The 20,706-nt window shown below is 48.0% G+C and overlaps 1 protein-coding gene across 1 annotated transcript in view; it reads left to right on the plus strand.

The window, feature by feature from the left end:
- Positions 1-20,706, plus strand: part of ZNF462 (zinc finger protein 462) — a 131,825-nt gene that overhangs the window by 66,465 nt on the left and 44,654 nt on the right. Inside the window, exon 7 of the mRNA XM_008141829.3 lies at positions 365-556. Coding sequence (XP_008140051.2) covers positions 365-556 — 192 coding nt within the window. The remainder of the gene's footprint in view (positions 1-364; positions 557-20,706) is intronic.

Genomic DNA, 20,706 nt, shown 5'->3' on the forward strand with positions numbered 1-20,706 from the left:
CCTGGAAGGAGAATTAGGCGTGTTATTTCCTGATGACGATATAAGGGCAGCCTTGACCGGGAAGCGTTTCTGGTGGGGGCATCGTGGACATCCGGTTTGGCTCCCTGTGGAGGAACAGCCCATAGATAGGCCCCTCCACGTCAGTAGAGTGTGACATGGAGAGGAGCCAGGTCACTTGAATAAGGAGCTCCTCCAGGGTTTCAGTCCCGGAGGAGAGCAGTGGCTGGGGAAGGGGCGGGGGTTGGTCTGTGCATGTCTTAGACCCCGAAGCTCAGGATGCCCCTCCATAGAGTGATTAACCATGTTCTGGTCTCTACCCCACCTGTGCCCTCCTTTCCCCTTTGTCCCTTGCCCCATCTCCCAGGTGAACATGCCTACAAATGTTCTTGGTGCTCATTCTCCACCATGACAATCAGCCAGTTAAAGGAACACTCCCTCAAGGTCCACGGGAAAGCCCTGACGCTGCCCAGGCCTCGGATTGTCAGCCTGCTCTCCTCACACAACCACCACTCCGCCCAGAAAGCCACCCCGGCTGAAGAAGTGGAAGACTCCAATGGTAACGTGGGCTGCCCAGCCAGAGCTAACCACCGCGGGTTGAGGTGGGCCGGGGGTAACTGCCAATCCTTCTTTCTAGAAGGAAATCTTACGCAAAAAACACGGAGGTTCAAGTGAAGGAAGAAACGTGAAAGGGTTGAAACTATAGAAATGGGAGTTGGGCCCTGGCCGGTTCTTGGGTGGTTAGAACATCTGGCCTGCTGACCGAAGGGTCCCGGGTTCGATTCCAATCAAGGGCATGTACCTGCGTTACAGGTTCAATCCCCGGCCCTGGTCAAGTTGCATGTGTGAGGCCACCAATCCATGTGTCTCTCTCACATCGATGTTTCTCTCCTTCTCCCTCTCCTTTACTCTCTCTAAAAATCAATGGGACAAAAATATCCTCAATATTAACAAAAGAACTAAAAAAAAAAAATGAAATTGGAGTTGGAAGGTGTTGGGAACTCAGGGACTGTGTGTTGGGTGCTGACGTGTGTGAGCTTTGCTTGTGGAAAGAGCACGATGTGAGGGATGGGTTAGTGTTGGTTCTTTCACTGTTTGGGAGCAAGAAATAGGATGGACACCAGACAGATGTTTTTCTTTGTTTACTTATTTGTATTCTGTCTTGTTCTAAAACAATATATGTGTATTTTGAAGTGTTTGGGGTATGAGAGATGTAAGTTAACTACACAGAATTCAGGGTAGGAATGGAAAGGGTGAATGGGTGGGGCGAATATGTCTGAATGGATCACAAGCTGCTTTCGGGGTAAGGCAGTGATTTATATGTAGCTGAAGGGTGTTGAGAAAGCATCATTTGGGAGGAGGGTTTAAACTGCCCAGTTTTGGAGGCTCAGGAGAAATACAGGAGGCCATGGAGGGGGTCTCCTCACTGACAATGTAACCAAAACCATAGGGGAGGCAGGGAGGGAAGGAAGGAGGGAGCAAAGGGATCCATAGTTGTTTTGATCACAGCCGGAAATGGAAGGGTCTTGATGACTCAGCTCCCCTCAGGTGAGTGAGAATCAGGTACTTAGGAGGATGTCTGAGCAGGGCGGGAGGCCTTAGAGCTGCTCTCTCCCAGGTCCCTCTGAAGCCCAGGTCCCTTCCACCGCACCTCTAGTACCCAGTTTGAGTACCAGGTTGAGTACCAGGTCGGGGAACAGGCTGTTTCCCAGGGTCCGCTGTGTCGTTCTTGGGAGGAGCTTGGTGTGGGGTCTTGGGAACAAAGGCTTGGCTTTGAATCTTACTTCTCTCGATGCCGGTTGTGTTTTCCTGGGCCATCTTCGCGTTCTGTGCGCCCGGATAAAACTGGGTAGAGAGTAACTGTTGACCTTGAGAGATTAGTGAGAAAAGGTACACTAATGAGAAGTAGGTGGGATGCCTGGTTCAACATCTGACGCGTGGTTTGTATTTAACAAGTGGTCGTTTTGTTCCTGTGATTCTCATCCTTTGACTGAAATTCCGGCCTCTGGGACCTTCTGTCGGAAGCATGAATTTGGGGTTATTTTTCATGTAAGGGTTTAAAAATATTGACTCTTCGGGTAACCCGAAGATCTGACGGCCCAGCATGTCCACATGGTCTAATTACCAGGTTACCAAGGGGGTAAATAAGAGGTCCTTATTCCTGAGGACCGCTGTAGGAGAGGGGGGAGAGGTAAGTCCTGAGACTGGCAGCTGCCTTCCTGAGTTGTAGAACCCGGGGGCCTTTCCTTTGCAGACCATTAAGCACTGTGGTCCACCCAGTAGCTTCTTACTGGTATTCCTGTCGTGGCGGACTTCCCTTTAATAAAGCAGGTTTGTTAGGATGATTGTGGCTTGCAGTGGAGTGAGCATGCTCTCTGCTCAACTGTTGTGTAGTAGTTTAAAATGCAGGAGAAAGCCTGTGTTGTTGTTTTCCAGGGAAAACCTACAGTCGACGCCAGGGGCAGGGGCAGGGGCAGGAGCGTGTGGAAGGGTACAGGAAATGCTCCCTTGGCACCTTGAGACTCTGTGCGTGGGAAAAGACTGGCATGTTGCAACAGAGGGCAAAACACAGTGTCAGGTACTAACCCCTTGAGTGCGTTGTTTGCATCTGAAATGGAAGCTACACCTGTGGAGCCATTAGGGTGAAGCTGATCCATCCAAACACCATTTCCAGCAAAAGCTTGACCCGGGACACTTCTCTCGATGTCATAGCTTCCTTTTCCTTTGTCTTTCTCGCCTGAAGGGTGGGTCTCCCCACAGGACACGGGAATCCCACAGACCACTCGCTGCACGGGGTGCACTAAGAAGGGTTAAGTTCAGGCAACTTCCTGAGTCTGTGCTCTATACTGATAGCTGCACTGTGCACAGAAGAATCAGAAATGAATAGAACGCTGGGCTGGCGTGGCTCAGTGGTTGCACATCGACCTATGAACCAGGAGGTCACAGTTCAATTCCCGGTCAGGGCACATGCCCGGGGTTACAGGCTCGATCCCCAGTGGGGGATGTGCAGGGGTCAGCCAATCAGTGATTCTCCCTCATCATTGATGTTTCCTATCTCTCTCTCCCTTCCTCTCTCTGGAGTCAATATATTTTTTAAAAAGAGAAAAAGAAAGGACTAGAGTACCAGTACCATTCTATTCCTGCAACAGCTTAAAAATCAGATGTTTAGAAGGTAGTGTCAGTACCTACCTCTGAACTAATCACAGCCCTAAGCCAGAGACTTATCCTTTTTGTGGGTGATTTCAGGTTCTTGGAAGCTAGACTAGGTTGGGACCTTGGGGGAGGGTGGTCACAGAGTCATGATGGCACAATGTTGAGTAAGGCTCTGTGTAGCACAGAGAGTCTGCCTTGACTCAGCCACAGGAGGGTAATTTGCGATAAATACAAGTGGCGGGGTTCTTTTTCCTTTAAAAGAAAGAACACGGTGAGTGTGAAAGCCCTGGGTGGCATCTGTGTAGTGAGGCCTGTGCTGGTTTTAACATGTAAATAGCCAATATCCATGGGTCAGAAGTGGTTTATTTAATTTGATGAAAAAAACAACACCACTTGATGAGAGGGTGGGGAAAACAGGAAGAAGGCATCGAATCGGCTCTTGTCGCGCATGAGTGATTCCGTGGAAAGAGAACTTCAGTTTATTTGTTTAGTAAATACTTTCTCGCATGCTTCCTATCAGTCTTGCATAGTTCTGGATGCTCAGGAGCGATGGAGGAGGTCGAAGGTGAGAAGGCTCTGTACTGGGGAGCGAGTGGTGGATCCCTGTCAACAGCTAAGCCTGGGGGTGAGAGAACAGCTGTGGGGCTAGACAGTAGCCAGTCAATCACGCCTCGAATGGTGTTTGCAACGCGCACGTGAAATCCAACTGCACATTGTAACGGGGTGGAGCTGTGGGGCTGTCGGCTGTCAGTTGAGGTTTCCCACACTGTAGATGCCAGGACGCTGGTGAGCTGCAGGCCTGGGGGGGCGGTGGGGAAGCAGCGAGCGGAGACCCATAAAACCAGGGAACTCACCACGGTGTCCTTGGCTTTCTGATTCCCGGTGAGGGATGTGAATCGAACGAGCTGACAAGCTCGCTGCTCTCTGCAGTTGTCAAACGCCTGCCGTCTTGAGCGCGAGCCAGTCTTCCCTGGCAGAGGGAAGCCGCCCGAGAAAGCGGGTTCTCCCAAGGCTGCTCTCCCTCCCCACCCAGAGGGAGGCCTGCAAGGGCGGGAAGCTGAGAAGGGCCAGGAAGCTGGAGGGGAGGTTTCGCCCCAGCCGCCTGGCCACACACCTGTTCTGTGCACAGACAGGGCTCTTGGGCTCCGGGCTGTCCGTCTGGACAGGTTTCAGCAGCACGTGACGGTCGTGTATATTCTTCCTGATGGGTTGTTGGAAAGGAAAGCCACGGCCGTGGGGTGCTGGTCTTGTGCAGAGGATAATGGGAAATGACACGCCGTCGCGATTCTAAACAGCGCGTTGAGGGGAAATCATAAGGTTGTCAGCCAGAGGAAGCGCTCTGCTCTGCTTGTGTTTACGGGGCCCCTCCTCCTGCTGTATAAAACACAGGGCTGGGTTCTGTCAGGGTTTCCCCACAGGTCTCTGCTTGCGGCACAGAGAAACACACACGCGCACACATCTATACAATAACAAAGAAACCAGAACATGTAGTTCAGTTGGGAGGTTTGTTTAAATCTGAGAGGCAGTGCAGTGCGCGGACAGTGGATCATTAACTTAACAGTCAGCCAGGTCATTTATAAGAAGTCAGACGAGTGGTGACGTTCCACCTCCTTACTCCCTCGAGTTCCCCGCCCTCCCCCCCCCCTCCCCACCCCTGGAAGAACAGGTCATTTTCTTTATCTTGTGCCTATGGAATTGTCTGCTCTAGGAAACGGCTACCGTGATGTGTTTAAAACAAAAAAAATGAGACCCTAAGACCAGCTGCAGATGAAATAAGGTGAATGAGGACAACATAGTTTTTTTCATCCACATCCTGGGGAGCAGCCCAGGGAAGACGCAAGAACCCTCTTGTGATGCTGTCCCCCGTTTGTTGTCGGTCTCAGTACTGGCCACCCAGCGGGAGTGTCTTCGCTGTTGTGGATTAACAGGAAAACGTTCTAAGGAGTTTTGATAGTGTGTGTGTGAGATTTTCTGTTATTCTCAGTTGGCTTTTCTAGTCTAAACTCTTGCATAATATTTGCTACCAACACTTTTTCTCAAGACACCTCTCATCAGCCGAAACCGGTTTGGCTCAGTGGATAGAGCGTCGGCCTGCGGACTGAAAGGTCCCAGGTTCGATTCCGGTCAAGGGCATGTACCTTGGTTGCGGGCACATCCCCAGTAGGGGGTGTGCAAGAGGCAGCTGATCGATGTTTCTCTCTCATCGATGTTTCTAACTCTCTATCCCTCTCGCTTCCTCTCTGTAAAAAATCAATAAAATATATTTAAAAAACAAAAAAAAGACACCTCTCATCAAAGGACCACAGGCACTTGTCACCCTATCAGAGCCGAGGTCCTCTTCCTGCATTCAGAGCTTGCCATGCAGGCACCCCTCCCCCGTTCTAGAGTGGCCTCACGAGCAAACCTGATGCCGCCAGCCCCCTTACTTGCTGCCGCCAGCGTCCTCTCCCCGGTTTCTCCGCCTGGACGTCCGAAGGAGCGCTGCTGGGCGTGTGGGAGAATTTCCTCCCTGCCGGCTTCTCTCTCCGAGACTCTGGCTTTCCCTTTCTCTGAAGAACAGCTTTTACTGCCTCTGCTCGATTACCCTTTTACCTCTGGTCTCCGTTCCCTCTTGGTGCTTGTGGATATGATATTGTTCCCGTCCCCTAATTTGCCACCGGGGGCAGTTAGGTAGGGACTGACTCAGTACTGACTCCTCTGGACTGCCCAGTGACTTCTCGGAGACAGCACAGTTTTTCGTACAGGTCATTGCAGGGAGTGCTGGCGTTTCTGAACCCACAGAACCCAGTTGCAGCAGAGTAAGCTTATTTGCATTTCCATTTAAGTGGCAAGTTCCAAGATAACCAGTCCCAAGACGGAACCTTGGGGACTGTTCTAACAGAAGTCTTCTGACACCGTGATTCTGCCAAGAGGAAAAGATCTTTCTTGACAAAGAACATTGTGGACGTTGTCATTGTTCCCTGCGTCGTGAGGCCTTCTGAGGAGCTGGGAAACTGAAGGCCGAGATGGGGTGGAAGTCTTCCCCGCTCTCAGAAGGAGACGGCAGGTGCCGTGGGGCTCCACAGTGGGCACTGCCAGGGTGGTCACCGGGGAGCGGAGCCCCTTCTGGAGCGAATGCACACGGTCATTGGCCCTGGTTGTTGTCTGTCTCCGTCCAAAATCCCACAGTGTTTGGTTGCAGTTCAGTCCACATTCATAGAAGCTCTTGCGTGAAACTGAACAACAAAACAGATAGATTAATGAAATTTCCGATTTTGCCTGACAATTTTACCCACTGGGATTTTAACATAATATATTGGTTAGAAGGAGAACTGTTTTATGAGATTTATCCTGGTCAGTGTCTGCAAATCCTAAGCCAAGGATTGGAAAGTGTTTTCTGTAAAGGGTCAGATAGAAAATATTTTCAGCTCTGTGAGCCACACGGTCCGTGTTACAGCAACTTCAGCTGGGACTCTAATGTGAAAGCTGCCGTAAGCACAGAGCGTTGGTGGCGTTCCGATAAAACTTTATGCACAGAGACAGGGGAGGCCACATTCAGCCCCTGGGCAGTGTGTCACTGACTTTCCCGAAGATGATTGAAGGGGGAAAAAGTACAGTGATACCCACGAAACTAGTCCCATTTTAATAAATGTCATTATAGACCTTTATATTTGACATAGGCACTACTCTCTTTTTATAAAACACTAGTGACCCGGTGCACGAATTTGTGCACATTGAAAGGAAATTAATTAGAAGGTGGCCAGCAGGGTGGGACTGGGCGAGAAGGCTGAACACGTCCTGGAGCCAACCTCCTGTGGTCCCTCCCCGGCCAGCTGTACCTGGGGTGGCGCCGTGACTCCAAGGGCATCTGCAGAGTGAGCGGGGTCCCTCTGGCAAGTGGGGTCCCTTGGCCTGGCCTGCAGGGATCAGGCCAAAACTGGCCCTCCAACATCCCCCAGGGGTCCCGGAGTGCAAGAGGGCACTCTGCAAAGTTGCTGTTGTACAGGGTGTGGAACACAAATGCAAGTGTGCAGTAAACCAGATTCAGGGCGACAGTGCCCTAGGAACAACATAACCCACGGCCGAAGGTGGAATCGTGCAGCCCCGTGAGGAATCAGGCTCCCTCCTCTCTGGTTTCAGGGTGTGTCACCAGGGAACCACTGTTGCCAAGTAACTGCAGCTTGGCAGCTCCTGCCTTGAGCGTCTGCCCCCTGGTGCTCAGTGTGCATCATAGGGACCGGTCAGACAGGCGGAAGGACACTTAGCATATTAGCCTTTTATATATATATATATATATATATATATATATTTTTTTTTTTTTTTCCTTATTGATTTCAGAGAAGAAGGGAGAGGGAGTGAGAGGTAGAAACATCAGTGATGAGAGAGAATCATTGATCAGCTACCTCCTGCATGCACCCTACTGAGGATCAAGCCTGCAACCCAGGCATGTGCCCTGGCCGGGAATTGAACTGTGACCTCCTGGTTCATAGGTCAACTCTCAACCACTGAGGTACACTGACTGGGTACATGTGGACTACTCTTAGGTGTCACTCAACATGTAGCTCAACCTGAATATGTTCTTTATTTTATATATGTAGGGTATGAGACTTTAAAAGCGTTAGCATGTAAATTACATTTAAGCTTAAGATTTCTAAGAATTATGTTGCGTCTAGCGCCAAACTATCAATTCATTTAACCTTGACTCTAGCAACACTAGACACTTAAAAATCAAGATCTGAAGTGCCTGCTTTTCAAAGAGAAGCTTTTCCGATTTCTAAATAGGTCAGACCTAAAACTCAGCCTTTACAAGGAGCCAATTAGTTGCTAGGGCATCAGACCTTCCTCACAGGTGCCCACCGCAACCAGATTTCTCTTGGGGTGAGAGAAAGAAGAGGTGGTTTCTCTAAAAATGACAGTAATGAAATGGAAACTCTTGAGTGAATAGTTGTGTAAAGTACAAAGATGTACATCGTTTAGAGCACGTAGGATACAAGGCATAATTTTAATGGCCAGACCAAAATGTTTAATGGGTTCTGCTGATCTCCAAATTATCTGTCCGGAGAATGCTAGCCTCCTCTTTTCAATACCTGAATTTCTACATTAAAATGTGATCTGGAGTTTATTTTCATGCTTATTATGAAGATGGCATTTCTGCTCTAAAGACTTGGAGTTGGTAACTGCAGTGGTGCAGAGTGGTACAGGTGACTCTGCATCCTCGGTTAGACGCCCAGGCGTCTTCAGAGGTTGCATTATTAGAATTTGTCAACAGCAAATAGGAAGCCTCCACAATGACCACCACCCTGACGTTGAATATCACGTTCTCTCTCCTTCCCAAGAAACCCACCTGCCTGAGATTTCTGGGGCTTTTTGAATTAGCCACAGTTTCATGTGCCAAGGATTAAAAAACATTTCATGTAAGCTTTCCATGTCCTGGGAACTTAGTCAACTAACCATCTCCCTCTTCCCATGCCAAGAAAAACATTTGTTCATCAGAAATATAAGCATAGCCTTAGCTGGTGGATAGGGTGCCAACCTGCGGACTGAAGGGTTCCAGGTTCGATTCCAGTCAAGGGCACGTGCCTGGGTTGCGGGCTTGATCCTCAGTTCAGGGGGGCATGTGGGAGGCAGTCGGTCGATGATTCTCATCGTTGATGTTTCTGTTTCTCCCTCTCCCTCTCTGAAATCAATAAAAATATATTTAAAATCCTATATAATAAAGAGGTAATATGCAAATTGATCATCACTTCAACACACAAGATGGCCGCCCCCATGTGGTCAAAGATGGCCTCCCCATGTGGACACAAGATGGTCGTCAGGGGGAGGGCAGTTGTGGGCAATCAGGCCTGCAAGGGAGGGCAGTTTGGGGGCACCCAGACCTTCCAGAGAGGACGGTTGGGGACCCAGGCCTGCAGGGGAGGGCAGTTGGGGGGGACCCAGGCCTGCTGGGGAGGGTAGTTGGGAGGGACAAGGCCTGCAGGGGAGGGCAGTTAGGGGCAATCGGGCCAGCAGGGGAGTAGTTAGGAGTCAATCAGGCTGGCAGGCAGAAGCAGTTAGGGGCAATCAGGCAGGCAGGCAGGCAAACGGTTGGGAGCCAGCAGTCATGGATTGTGAGAGGGATATCCCAGATTGGAGAGGGTGCAGGCTGGGCTGAGGGACACCCCACCACCACCACCATGCACAAATTTCATGCACCAGGCCTCTAGTATATATATATATAAAAGCATAGACTACTCAACTCGTTCAGAGCTAGTTTCTAGCAACACAAGCATTTGCTTCAGAATTCCACGTCTGATGTTTGCATCTCCTGGTTGAAAGTTACCGTTAAGTGTTCTAGAACCATAGTTATGGGAAGTGGCTAAAAGGGAGAAGACATCTATTCTTTAGCAGAAAATATATTCAGTTGTTAATCAAATCATCTAAATGACTAATCTTGATTCTTTTTGGAAAGAATGTTCCCTTGTCTTCTCATTGCCCCCCTCGAATTTTCTTTCCCTGGAATTGGAGCTTGATTGTTTAGCTCAATTACCCTATCTAATAAAAGAGTAATATGCAGATTGACCATCACGCCAACACACAAGATGGCTGCCCCCTATGTGGACACAAGATGGCCAGCAAGGGAGGGCAGTTGGGAGGGACCAGGCCTGCAAGGGAGGGCAGTTGGGAGGACCAGGCCTGCAAGGGAGGGAAGTTGGGAGGATCCAGGCCTGCAAGGGAGGGAAGTTGGGCGACTGGGTCTGTAGGGAAGGGCAGTTGGGAGGGACCAGACCTGCAAGGGAGGGCAGTTGGGGGTGACCAGGCCTGCAGGGGTGGGCAGTTAGGGGCAATCAGGCTGGCAGGGGAGCAGTTAGGCATCAATCAGGCTGGCAGGGGAGTGGCTAGGGGGTGATCAGGCTGGCAGACAGAAGCAGTTAGGGGCAATCAGGAAGGCAGGCAGGCAGAGCAGTTGGGAGCCAGCAGTCCTGGATTGTGAGAGGGATGTCCGACTGCCCATTTAGGCCTGATCCTACCGGGATCAGGCCTAAACGGGCAGTCGGACATCACTCAAGGGGTCCCAGATTGGAGAAGGTGTAGGGTGGGCTGAGGGACACACACACCCGTGCACGAATTTCATGCACCGGGCCTCTAGTATTTATATAAAATTCCTCCATTCTCTTGAGACTTCTTTTGACTCCCCGGTCCTCTCCTCGCTTTCAAATACTGTTCAGCAGAAAGGAGGTTTGGATTCGAGAGAGCTGACACTGACAGGTATAGACCCTGGGATGGCCTTGTTGCAGGAGAGGCCGTGTCCTAGGCAAGATGACTGTGTGTAAAGAGGTTTTTTAAAAATGTTTTATTGATTTTTAGAGAGAGAGGGATAGAGAGAGAGAAACACATGGATGAGAGAGAAACACCAAAAGAATTTCTCTTAAGTGCTGAGATGAGAAGATGCCAGGAATAACCTTTTAGAAATAACTATCATATATTTTTTAAAATAAGTTCCATGAGGTCTTATGGTATCGCCCAGGAGCATGTCCAAATCACGTACACATTTCGTTGTTAACGCATTCATAATCCTAAATAGCATCCTGTGGAAAAATCCCACTGGTGGCGGCTAAATAAAAACAGCGAGGTAAAAGAACGGCCAGAGTGCAGGTAGGAGGATCCGCTCGCTTGTCTTTTGCTGGGTTCGGTCCCTCACTGTTTACGCCCAGAAAGAGAGGCTCCTGCCATACGGGCTTTTCCCCTTTGCAAGCAGTTTCAGAGTCGTCAGGCTCAACCCAGAGGGCGTGTTTGGCCGAGAGTGCAGGGCGAGCTAAGGTTTTAGTTGCCGGTACATTGCTGTCTGAGAAGTCATCCTGGGGCTAGGTTCTTGAGCTTCCTGGGAGCACAGCATATTCTTAGATGACTGGTGCAAGCCACGCTCCTTATGTCATCTTTATTTTCATGCGCCGTGAGCCCTCCAAAGCTGCAGGGACAGCCACATGAAGCAGAGTAGGACCTTCTCAACCCTTCAGCTAGTCCTTGATATTTTTGGCATTGCTAGTTATTTTTTCCCTCCTCGACCAGAGTGAAACTCATCCATTCTGGTTTATTATAAGAATGCTGCATCTGTTGAATTCCTGAGTGATAAAACAAGCATTGGTGGTTGTTGTGTTTTTTTTTTAATTCTGCTGATTGCCTTAAACTTGTCATCTGGATCAGTATGTCTTATAAACCAGAGGTACAGATTATCGGTCACATTTAATAGAGAAGGAAACTGAGCCCCTGAGGAATGAAATGATGAGTCCAAAGATCACGAAACGTGTATGTGGTGGAGCTGGTCTAAAGCCAAAGCCGTGTTGGGAATTTTTACGCCATCCCATTGAAGACTCCCAGCAGAAATACACACCCTTAAATGATCCACAGCAACTAGGGCACAACCTCGTCTTTATGTTTGGGGATCCTGGAATTTTCCTTAGGAAACGAATGCCAAGTTTTTATTGTGGGTTGATAATTCTAGAGCTTAAGTTAATAGACCTACAGATGGTGTTAAGTTGTAAGAGCAGAGTTGACTGAAGTGAGAAATTGTGCATTTGGATTTCAATAATTGTAACCTTGGAGAAGAAAAGGGCTTGATGAGTCCCGGAGGGCTTCTTGGAAGAGGTGGAGCTCAGGCGGGGCCTTGGCGGGTGAGGAGGATTTTTACAGGGGCAGAAAGAAGTCCATAACAGGTGGAATGAGTATCAGAAGTGAGCAAACTTATAGAAGAAGGGATCTTGGAACAGCAAGGAGACCAGTCTGGCCAGAAGGGTGGTGTGTAGGGAAGTTAGTGGGAGGACAGTGTCGGGTGAGGAGAGGTAGAGCCAGACGACAGGGGTACTTAGTACCAGGAAGAGGCCCTTAGATTTGTTAAGCTGGCTGAATAAGGAAGACCAGCAGCAAGGTGCCAATCGCTTTAAGAGGCCGTGGGGTACTTTTGAGCTGGTATCCACAGGTCTTCAAGAATGAATTCACCTGAATGACATTCTGGAAAAGGCAAAACTACAGACAGTAAAAAAAAAGTAGTAGTTGCCAGGAGGTTTGGGGGAGGAACGAATAGGAGGAGCATAGAGGATTTGGGGAGCATAGATATCCTTGTATGACATTCTAATAATGGAATATATCTCATTACACATTTGTCCAAACCCATAGAATGTACAACATCAAGAACTCTAATGTAAACTGTGGACTTTGGGTGATGATGTGTCCATGTAGGTTCATCAGTTGTGACAAATATACCACTTTGGTGCGGATGCTGATAATGGGGGAGGCTGTGCATGTGGGGGGACACGGCACCTATGCGAAGTCTCTGCACCTTCTGCTCAATATTATTGTGAACCTAAAGTTGCTCTAAAAAATAAAGTCTATTAAAAGTAAACGAAAGAGACAAAAAAAATAGTCATGGGTGGTAGCTACCCCTTTTAAGATGCTTGCGTAGATTTCCCTTCTGATTAGAAAAGTAATACCCGTTCATGATTAAAGAACAGCTCTATGGCAATGCCTAATAAAGTGTAAGGGCCACCGATAATGCCAGCCTATCTCTGAGCACCCACATAATCCCTATTAGCAGTGTGCCCCGGAGTCACCTAGATGTCTTCTATGCAGACACACACAGGGTCTGTCTTATTTTATTTTTTTTTTAAACTGGGGCCGTAATACACAGACTAATTTGTTCATGTTTTTGCTCTCCCTTGGAAAAGTTCTCTCACTATTGGACTCACTGTAGTTTTAAAACATGAGGGTGCATATCTCAAAACAAAACCAACGATTCCCCTTCAGATAATAGATATTGAGCCCTTAAAAGGCTTGCACTTTTGTGTATGTGATGCCTATGTTTAAGGTGAGAATTCACTAATTTAATTTCACTTTAAGGCCCATTCATCTCCTTAAAAATTACTTAAGCAAAATATCTTTTCTTACTGCTTCAGACTTAATACACCTGAAAATATTGGCCAATGTTCTGTAAGTTAACGTGACAAAATCAGGATTTCAGGCTGTCTAGACTGTTCAGAGTCATGAGCTGACAAGGAGATTTTGCGAGGGGAGAAACATGAAATAGGTGGGGTGGCTGCTGGCCTTTGCATTCACTTCCATTCCCAGTCGTGCCAAGTAGTCTTATCATTGGCAGGTCTCCTCTCTGTCTCCCCGGCTAAACTGTGTGCTCTCTGAGGTCCAGGGCCGTTTCAGAGCCCTAGCACTTGGCAGGCCGTTCAGCAAATACTCCTGGATTTGAATTGGGTCAGCAACATGAACCACACCCGAGGAGATCCGACAAAACAGTAGTTTAAGTGGGACAGAGCCTGGGAATTTCAGTGCCTGGGAGCTCAGGTGTGTCATGGATGTCTGGGGAAAGCCAGCGGGTTGGGGTGCCTGGGTACCGTGAGGTGCTGTCCCTGTGAGGTGCTGTCCCTCACTGTTGTAAATGTCCTGGGTCACACCCCCCTCCTCTAGGTCACTTGGACCACACACCCTCCACCCCACCCCGCCCCCGATGGCAACACCATATCCCTTTTAGCCGTCTGCAACCAGAGTACCTAATACTCCCTTTCTTCCATGCAGCCAAGAGGAGGGGGGCGCATTCCTTCCTTTCTGCCACCTCTTGAGAATATTTCTGCTTCCCTTTTCAGACACTTGCTCTCTGCTTACTTCCTCCTCCTCCATACCTTCTGGAATGTTCTTTTATCTTCCTCAGTGAAGTCGGTGCCAGCCTCACAGTCGGCCCTTTCACTCCAACCGTGACCATCGTGCTCTGGAGTTCCAATACTAGACTCAGTGGTCATGAATGCCCCAGCAAATGGCGTTAACCCTTGAACAATATGGTTTGGGACTGCTTGGATCCCTTTACACGCGGATTTTCTTTTTTCCATAAATGTACAATTGGCCTTCTGTATTTCCAGGTTTCCCATCCACAGAGTCAACCAACTGTAGGTGGAAAACTGTATTTTCTATCCGTGGTTGGGAATCTGTGGGTGCATAGTTCTGTGCCATTGTACACAGGGGACTTGAGCATCCGCAGATTTTGGCCTCTGCCACAGTCCTGGGACAAATGGCCACAGATACTGAGGGATGACTGTACTCGGTCTCTTCAGCTGGACACTTACCTCCTTTCCAACTCTGCTCTCACTGCCATTCACCGGTGGCTAAATGGCCTATAATCGCTCCACCTCCTGCACCTCCACCTCTTCAGTTCTCTCTGACCTCTACCCCACCCTCTCTCCCACCCAGACGCTGGAGGCAGCGGCAGCAGAGGGGTTTCCGCCAGCATCCTTGTGACCCTAACTCCCTCGTCCTCTCCTTTACAACTTGCCAGGCCCCAGCCCTGATCGGCCCTCGCTCTGAACTTCTGGTTTTAGCTGTCTTCCTGGCTCAGTGTCAGGCTTTTCCAATCTGTTTTCAGGGTTATCCTGGTTAACCACAGATCTGGTTTGCTTTTTAAAAGTAAATTTGAGCTGATTCAGATTTATCCTTCTCGAAAGTCAGTTTTGTTATATTAGTAAGTATTCCAAAGTACGTTCTGGAGTGAAAAAGATAGAAATGGAGCCACGTTGGGTGTGCTAGAATTTGCAGATTGTTGCTGATAGCAAAGAAATGGAGTGAGGAGCTAGATGGGTAATAGCCATGGCGATCACAAATTATTGTACTTGTGAGTTGCTATTTCAGTTACTACAGTTTTACAGTATTTTAAAATTTTGCCCATGGGTAAGTTTTTAATTAAGAATATAGAGAAGGGAAGAAGAAGAAATCCACATCTACCTTGCATGCAAGCAGGAATGAAGCCACCAACATGTCTTTCAGAAAAAAAACATAATCATGATAACTAAATCATAGGCGGACAGTAAAGTGTAAATAAATTCCCAACTAACACATTTAAATCGGTAAATTCTGTATATTGTTATGTTAGTAGTAAAATAAGACCATTTCTGCTAATACATCTACAGTATACTGTTGCATCTTGGTTATGTTACCTACATAATGGAAGACTGACTCTTTAAAAATAAAATCCGATACTTAAATAAAAAATAGATTTATTTTTTCTCTTTAATTTATATTTTCCCCAATGGCTTCATTAGTATGCCTCTATCCTGTAGCTTTTTAAAAAATCCTCATCAGAGGATATGTTTATTGGTTTTTCTTTTTTTTTTTTTTTTTAGAGAGAGAAAGAGAGAGAAACAGAGAAACACCGATGTCAGAGAGAAACATCAGTCGGTTGCCTTCTGTACGTGCCTCGACCAGGGATCGAACCTGCAACCTAGGTATGTGCCCTGACTGGGAATTGAACCTGCAACCTTTTGGTGTACAGGATGACGCTCCAACCAACTGAGCCGCCTGGCTAGGGCTATCCCTCTAGCTTTTTTTAAATAAAAAGGTTTACAGTACTTTTCACTATATTTCTCCCCTAATTTTCGGAGCTGCTATTGAAATCACAGCATGCCGATGGAAGAGTGCTGAGTACATAGACGACCACCCATTGTGTGTTGCCGGGGCAGGAAGGAGTGTGAGAACTATGGGGTGGAGGGATGGTGGTCCTCTGTAAGTCCAGGGCAGGCTTGCGGTTTGTTTGTTTATTTACTTCCTATTTATTTATTTACCATCTCCAAAATTGAAGGATGGCAAAAACAGTACCTGAGAACTTTTAAAACTATAATAGATGGAGCAAATTGGAGGTGGTTTTTATACTGGTCGTTGTCATCCCAGTGAAAGGAGGGGCTACTGGAGCTGGCCATCTAAGGCCGGAGGGAGTTAGAAAGTGCTGAGACCTACCCAGGCCCACAGCTCCCACTGAGGTGGAGCAGCTCCCACTGAGGTGGAGCAGCTCCCACTGAGGTGGAGCAGCTCCCACTGAGGTGGAGCAGCTCCCACTGAGGTGGAGCAGCTCCCACTGAGGTGGAGCAGCTCCCACTGAGGTGGAGCAGCACCTGTGCCCTGGCTTCCTGCGTCAGAAGGGAAGTGCGGGGAATTGACAGGGCTGCCACATTTGACGACACAACAAGTCCTTCCGAGCTCTGGTGGCGGTGGCTTCCCTGGGGCACTCCCGCTCGGGAAGCATCCAAGTGTTCCGTGGAACCACTTCCTCCACTCGTAACCCTTTTCCCCCCGTGGAATCTTGGAGTCCCGCCGCAGTACTGGCCTCGAGCGCGACTTCCCGTGTGTCGTTGGGTTCGTTTTGATTGAACAGATGCCAGTCGGAACCGTTTCACCCAAGTGGAGCTAGTGAAAATTAGGGGCAGGTGATCTTTTCAAAACCGGTCTGTGTGTGGATCATCTTTCCTCTATAGTCTGCACAGGAGATGTTGGACCCCGGGGTTTGAGGTTTGGCTTGAGAGTGGCTGCAGGCCCCAGTCCAGGAAATACCACCCACATGGCAGGCCATGAAGCGGCCGGCCTGGGCGGCCTTAGGCGGAGGTCCGGCGTCGCCCGCACTGCCCGTGAGTGAGTGCTGAGATAAACCGTTTCCCATCTCTGAGCCTCCAGTTCTAATGAGTAAAAAAGCAATGCCTCCTTTATGGGGTTATTTCCAGGATCAAATGAAAAGACATTCAGAAATGCTTTCATATTCTAAATTACTGCAGAAATATTCGGTATTATTAAAGTAATATAGTAGGAGCAGATTCTTGTTAGTTTATGAAAATTTGTCATCAACCAGAGGTTGATGAAGATTTTTTTTTTTTTTTAATGAAAAAGGAAGAAAATTTCAATCTTGTGTTGGAAGCTGAATGAAATCTCTTTACATCGTGAGCTGTTTCTTAGGCGTCTAAAATAATTCAGTATTTGGAAAGTGATACTTTATCTGGAGCCCTGATCATCTAAATTTTTTTTACCTTTGGGGCTCATTTGAAACCACCCACATAGGAAACTCCTCAGCACTTGATGTCCTAATGGGTGTAAGGCATCGATAGCCCCAGTGTCAGATGTCCTTTGTGTTGTTGTTATTGGCATTAATTGATATGCATTTTACATTAACTATCAGTTATTGCTTATCTTCCAACTGACTTACAAACATTGTCTCATTTCATTGAATACAACAGTCACATGAAGCCAGTCAGCAACCTGTGTAAAACCCAGCAGCCGGCAGAATAACCGAATGACTATTTTATAATCTTGAAAAGTCACTTTTCACTTCAAAAGCCACCTAATTATTTCCCAATCTTAAGAATCAGGGATCTTTCTTTCTTTCTTTCTTTTTTTTTTTTGTAAGAATGCTCCACTTTTTACCCAGGGCGTTCTGGGAACTCTTGTAATGAAATGCAGTAATGTAAAGCCCACCCCCGTTTTCCCTTTGGAACGATGTTGTAATTGAAGAGATTACATTCCTGACCAAATACTGGGCTCTAGATCAGAGCTAGGGACTGACCACATGTATTAGGAGACATCAGACAATAACAACAAATGAGTAAAGTCGTTGGAACCAGCAAAGGTATGTTTTTAATCTGACTGGATGGATTCAAAACGTGCTGCAGAGATTCACGTTCTCATGAAGTGTGTGGTCGTTTTGTTTACTTCATTAGAACTTAGGAAACTTGTCTGAAGAGGACGGGGAGTGGTCCAGCTGAGCACATTTAAAACGTTTTGGCTGATCCCTTTGATTCCCCGTATCGTGTCATCTGAAGTAAGCAGATGATTCAAAACGATTCCACCCTTTGTATAGCTGCGTCGGGCTTTGTAAAGGGTTTTCGTCTGTGAATCTGCTACTGTTAAAGCTGCTGGTGATGATGATGATGGTGGTGGTGGTGATCAAGAGTTTGTGTGTGTGTGTGTGTGTTTTGTTTTGTTTTCACTAAAAACGAAGGGGTAACTGTTCCCTCCCTGCCACTCTCTCCTTACTCGCCCTGTTCCTACAAAACCTTCGCCTTTGAGCTGCTCGAGGGGAAGGTATGGTCCTGTCTGTTGTTGGGACCTCCCGTGGCACTGAAATGCCTTACACACAACTACAGGGCCATTCACAGAGCGTCTCTCAGCTTCGAAAACTCTCTTTGGAAATTGCCAGGACCCTGCAGGCCGCTTGCTATTGCCGTTTGATTACTACAGACCAATCGCTTCCCTGAGTGAAGGCATTAATAGCTCGGAATTGGTGGACCCGAGCATTCTTAGGGAAAAACGACTGGAGAAAGGAGAAAGAGAAGGCACCTTCCATAGCTCCGTAACCAACATTTTAAGTGCCTCATTCAGACGTGAAAGAGAGACTCTTCACTTTTCCCATCCCAGTCTGTCCCATAAACCCATAGAAAGTACTTAGTATTGATCTAGTAAGCAATTCATTATTGGCTTAACCTACTTCTTAACTCTGTTAAAAAACAAAATTCAACTGAGTAAATTTTAAAGCTCTCACTGGCTTTATTCAACGATTGATGAATTAGTCGGTGTCCAGTCATCTGAAAGGAGCTCAGAGGGGCTGTACAAAACGAAGGGCTCACAGGCCGAAGGGAGCAGGAAGAGGATGTTACACTGGGCAGGAGAGGGGGTTAGTCATTGCAGAGTTACTTCTTTGCAGGTGACAGGTCTGAATTGATTTCCCACTAGTGCTGATCAGGACATTGCTGATTGACAGGTGGAAGGTTCCATTTCTGGGAGAGCTGAAACGAATGAAATTAAGTTTCAGTTTGGTGATGTGGGGCTTAGCATAAGTGGCTCCATTTTTCAGCCTGTTTTATTTTTTTAATAGCTCAGTTAGGAAAAATTATAATAAAAAAACAAAACTTTAAAATGGGCATAGATCTATATCTGTGGGTGTCTTGATTAGCTCACCCACCTTTCATTCTCGTCAAGCTATTTGACAGTCCTTTAAGTAATAGAAAACTGATATTAATGCAAATGGTTCTTCCCATATTACAAATCTGTTGTGTCTGTTTAGAGTGCAATTGATTGTTGCCTGTGGAGAGATAAGTTTTTGCATCTGTGTGCAAACTCATTTAAGCCTTCCTTTACTTCATATAAACACGTGGTTTTTTAAAAAACCTTCTCTGACCAGTTGTGACGTCTTATTGGCTCCCTCGTTGATGAGTGAGCTAAATAAAAATCTTTGATGATTCAACATAAACATCCCATGAGACAGGACCTTCTATCCATGCTTAGAAAACATCTCTGGGTTCAAATAGCCCATCACGTTTATGTCTACTTTTGGTTTATAGGGTTAATAAATAAGAAGCACTGTTATGTTTTATGGGCCCAATAACTGTACTGTGACCGTATGCCAAGAACTCGTCTTGCCTCAGGAGCCTCGCTGGCCATGGCCCGTGGGGTCGGGTGGGTGGGTCAGGGTTCGAATCTTGCAGAAGACGGGGGTTTACGCGTCAAGGACATTTTGACGCAGACCAGATGTGTCCCTGGACATTTTGGACAGACCCAAATATCCAGGACCTGTGGCCGTGGACCGAGTGTCTCAGTGGACGTTTTGGACAGGACCAAATGTTCTGCGAGGAGCGAGGGGGAATCGGGCTTAAGAAAGGCCACAGTCACCCCCGGCAGAGTTTTACAGTTAAGGTGCACATCGCCTGGCTCCAAAGTGCTGTGTCCTTCGTCACACTGCTCCCCCAAACCTCAGTTCTTAGAGGTGTTCTTTTCCCCCTGGAAAGTCTAAGAAAAGAAGCATTAGGAGCCCCAGGAAAGTGTTCTGTGTTTTAACTATTAGAACCATTCTTGGATAGGACCTTCTGTCGTTCTGTTTCTGCGATTGCAGTTTTCGCCTCCAAATCTCTTAAAGGGATCGGTATCCCAACTTCCATTTGCTTGCCATTCGGTCTTGCCTTGAACTGCTGGCATCTGTCTTGTGCCTTCGGCATTGCTTTGAAGCCACTCCGATGCAGTGGCCTCCCATCGGCACCCTGCCGGGGCGTTTTCCCGGCGAAGGAGTCATTCCTGGCCTGTTTGCTCCTGCCGCCGCCTCCCTCTGCCCCCTCTCCTTCTCCTTCCCTCGCCGTGGGACTCTGGCCCCACCACTTAATGAAATGGCTTTCCTGAGCGTTGACAGCGACTTCAGACCAACAAGTCCATGGCCTTTGCTCCTGCCTCATCTTTTTTTGTCCGTGGCATTTAAAACTGCTGACCTTCCTCCCAGGGAAATCCTCCTCCCTGGGTTTGGGGCCTGCGTGTGTTCCGGACTGTCCTCTGGCAATACCATCTCTCTACCTTGTTCTCAGCGCTCTTCCTCCAGCTGCCGTCACGCGACTGGTCAGGGCCCCTGTCCTCTCCTCTGCTCCCCCTTCACATACACATGGATCCACGCTTGTCTGATGATGCCAGAATCTCGACCTCCGGCCCGCGCCTCTCAGCTTCAGCCCCAGACCCTTTCTTGCATGTGCTCCTCACTTTCTCCACCTGCAGGCCTCACTCAGCCTTTATGTCAAAGGTTCTAAACTGGAACTCACTGACTTCCTCCTGAACGTCCTGTGCCCAGCTGGGATCCGCTGGGATATTCTGCGTCTTCAGGTCTCCTGGGACCTGCCTTCCATCAGCCAGTCGGTTGCCTAGTCAGCCCAGTGGTGCCCATCTCCTCACTTCCTCGCAAATTGACCCCCTCCTTCCCATCCCCATCTCTTGCCTGAGCCATCACCATATCCACCCCACCTGCGAACACCTCCCTTC

The sequence above is a fragment of the Eptesicus fuscus genome, chromosome 15, assembly GCF_027574615.1.
Source record: "Eptesicus fuscus isolate TK198812 chromosome 15, DD_ASM_mEF_20220401, whole genome shotgun sequence".
NCBI classification, from domain to species: Eukaryota; Metazoa; Chordata; class Mammalia; order Chiroptera; family Vespertilionidae; genus Eptesicus; species Eptesicus fuscus.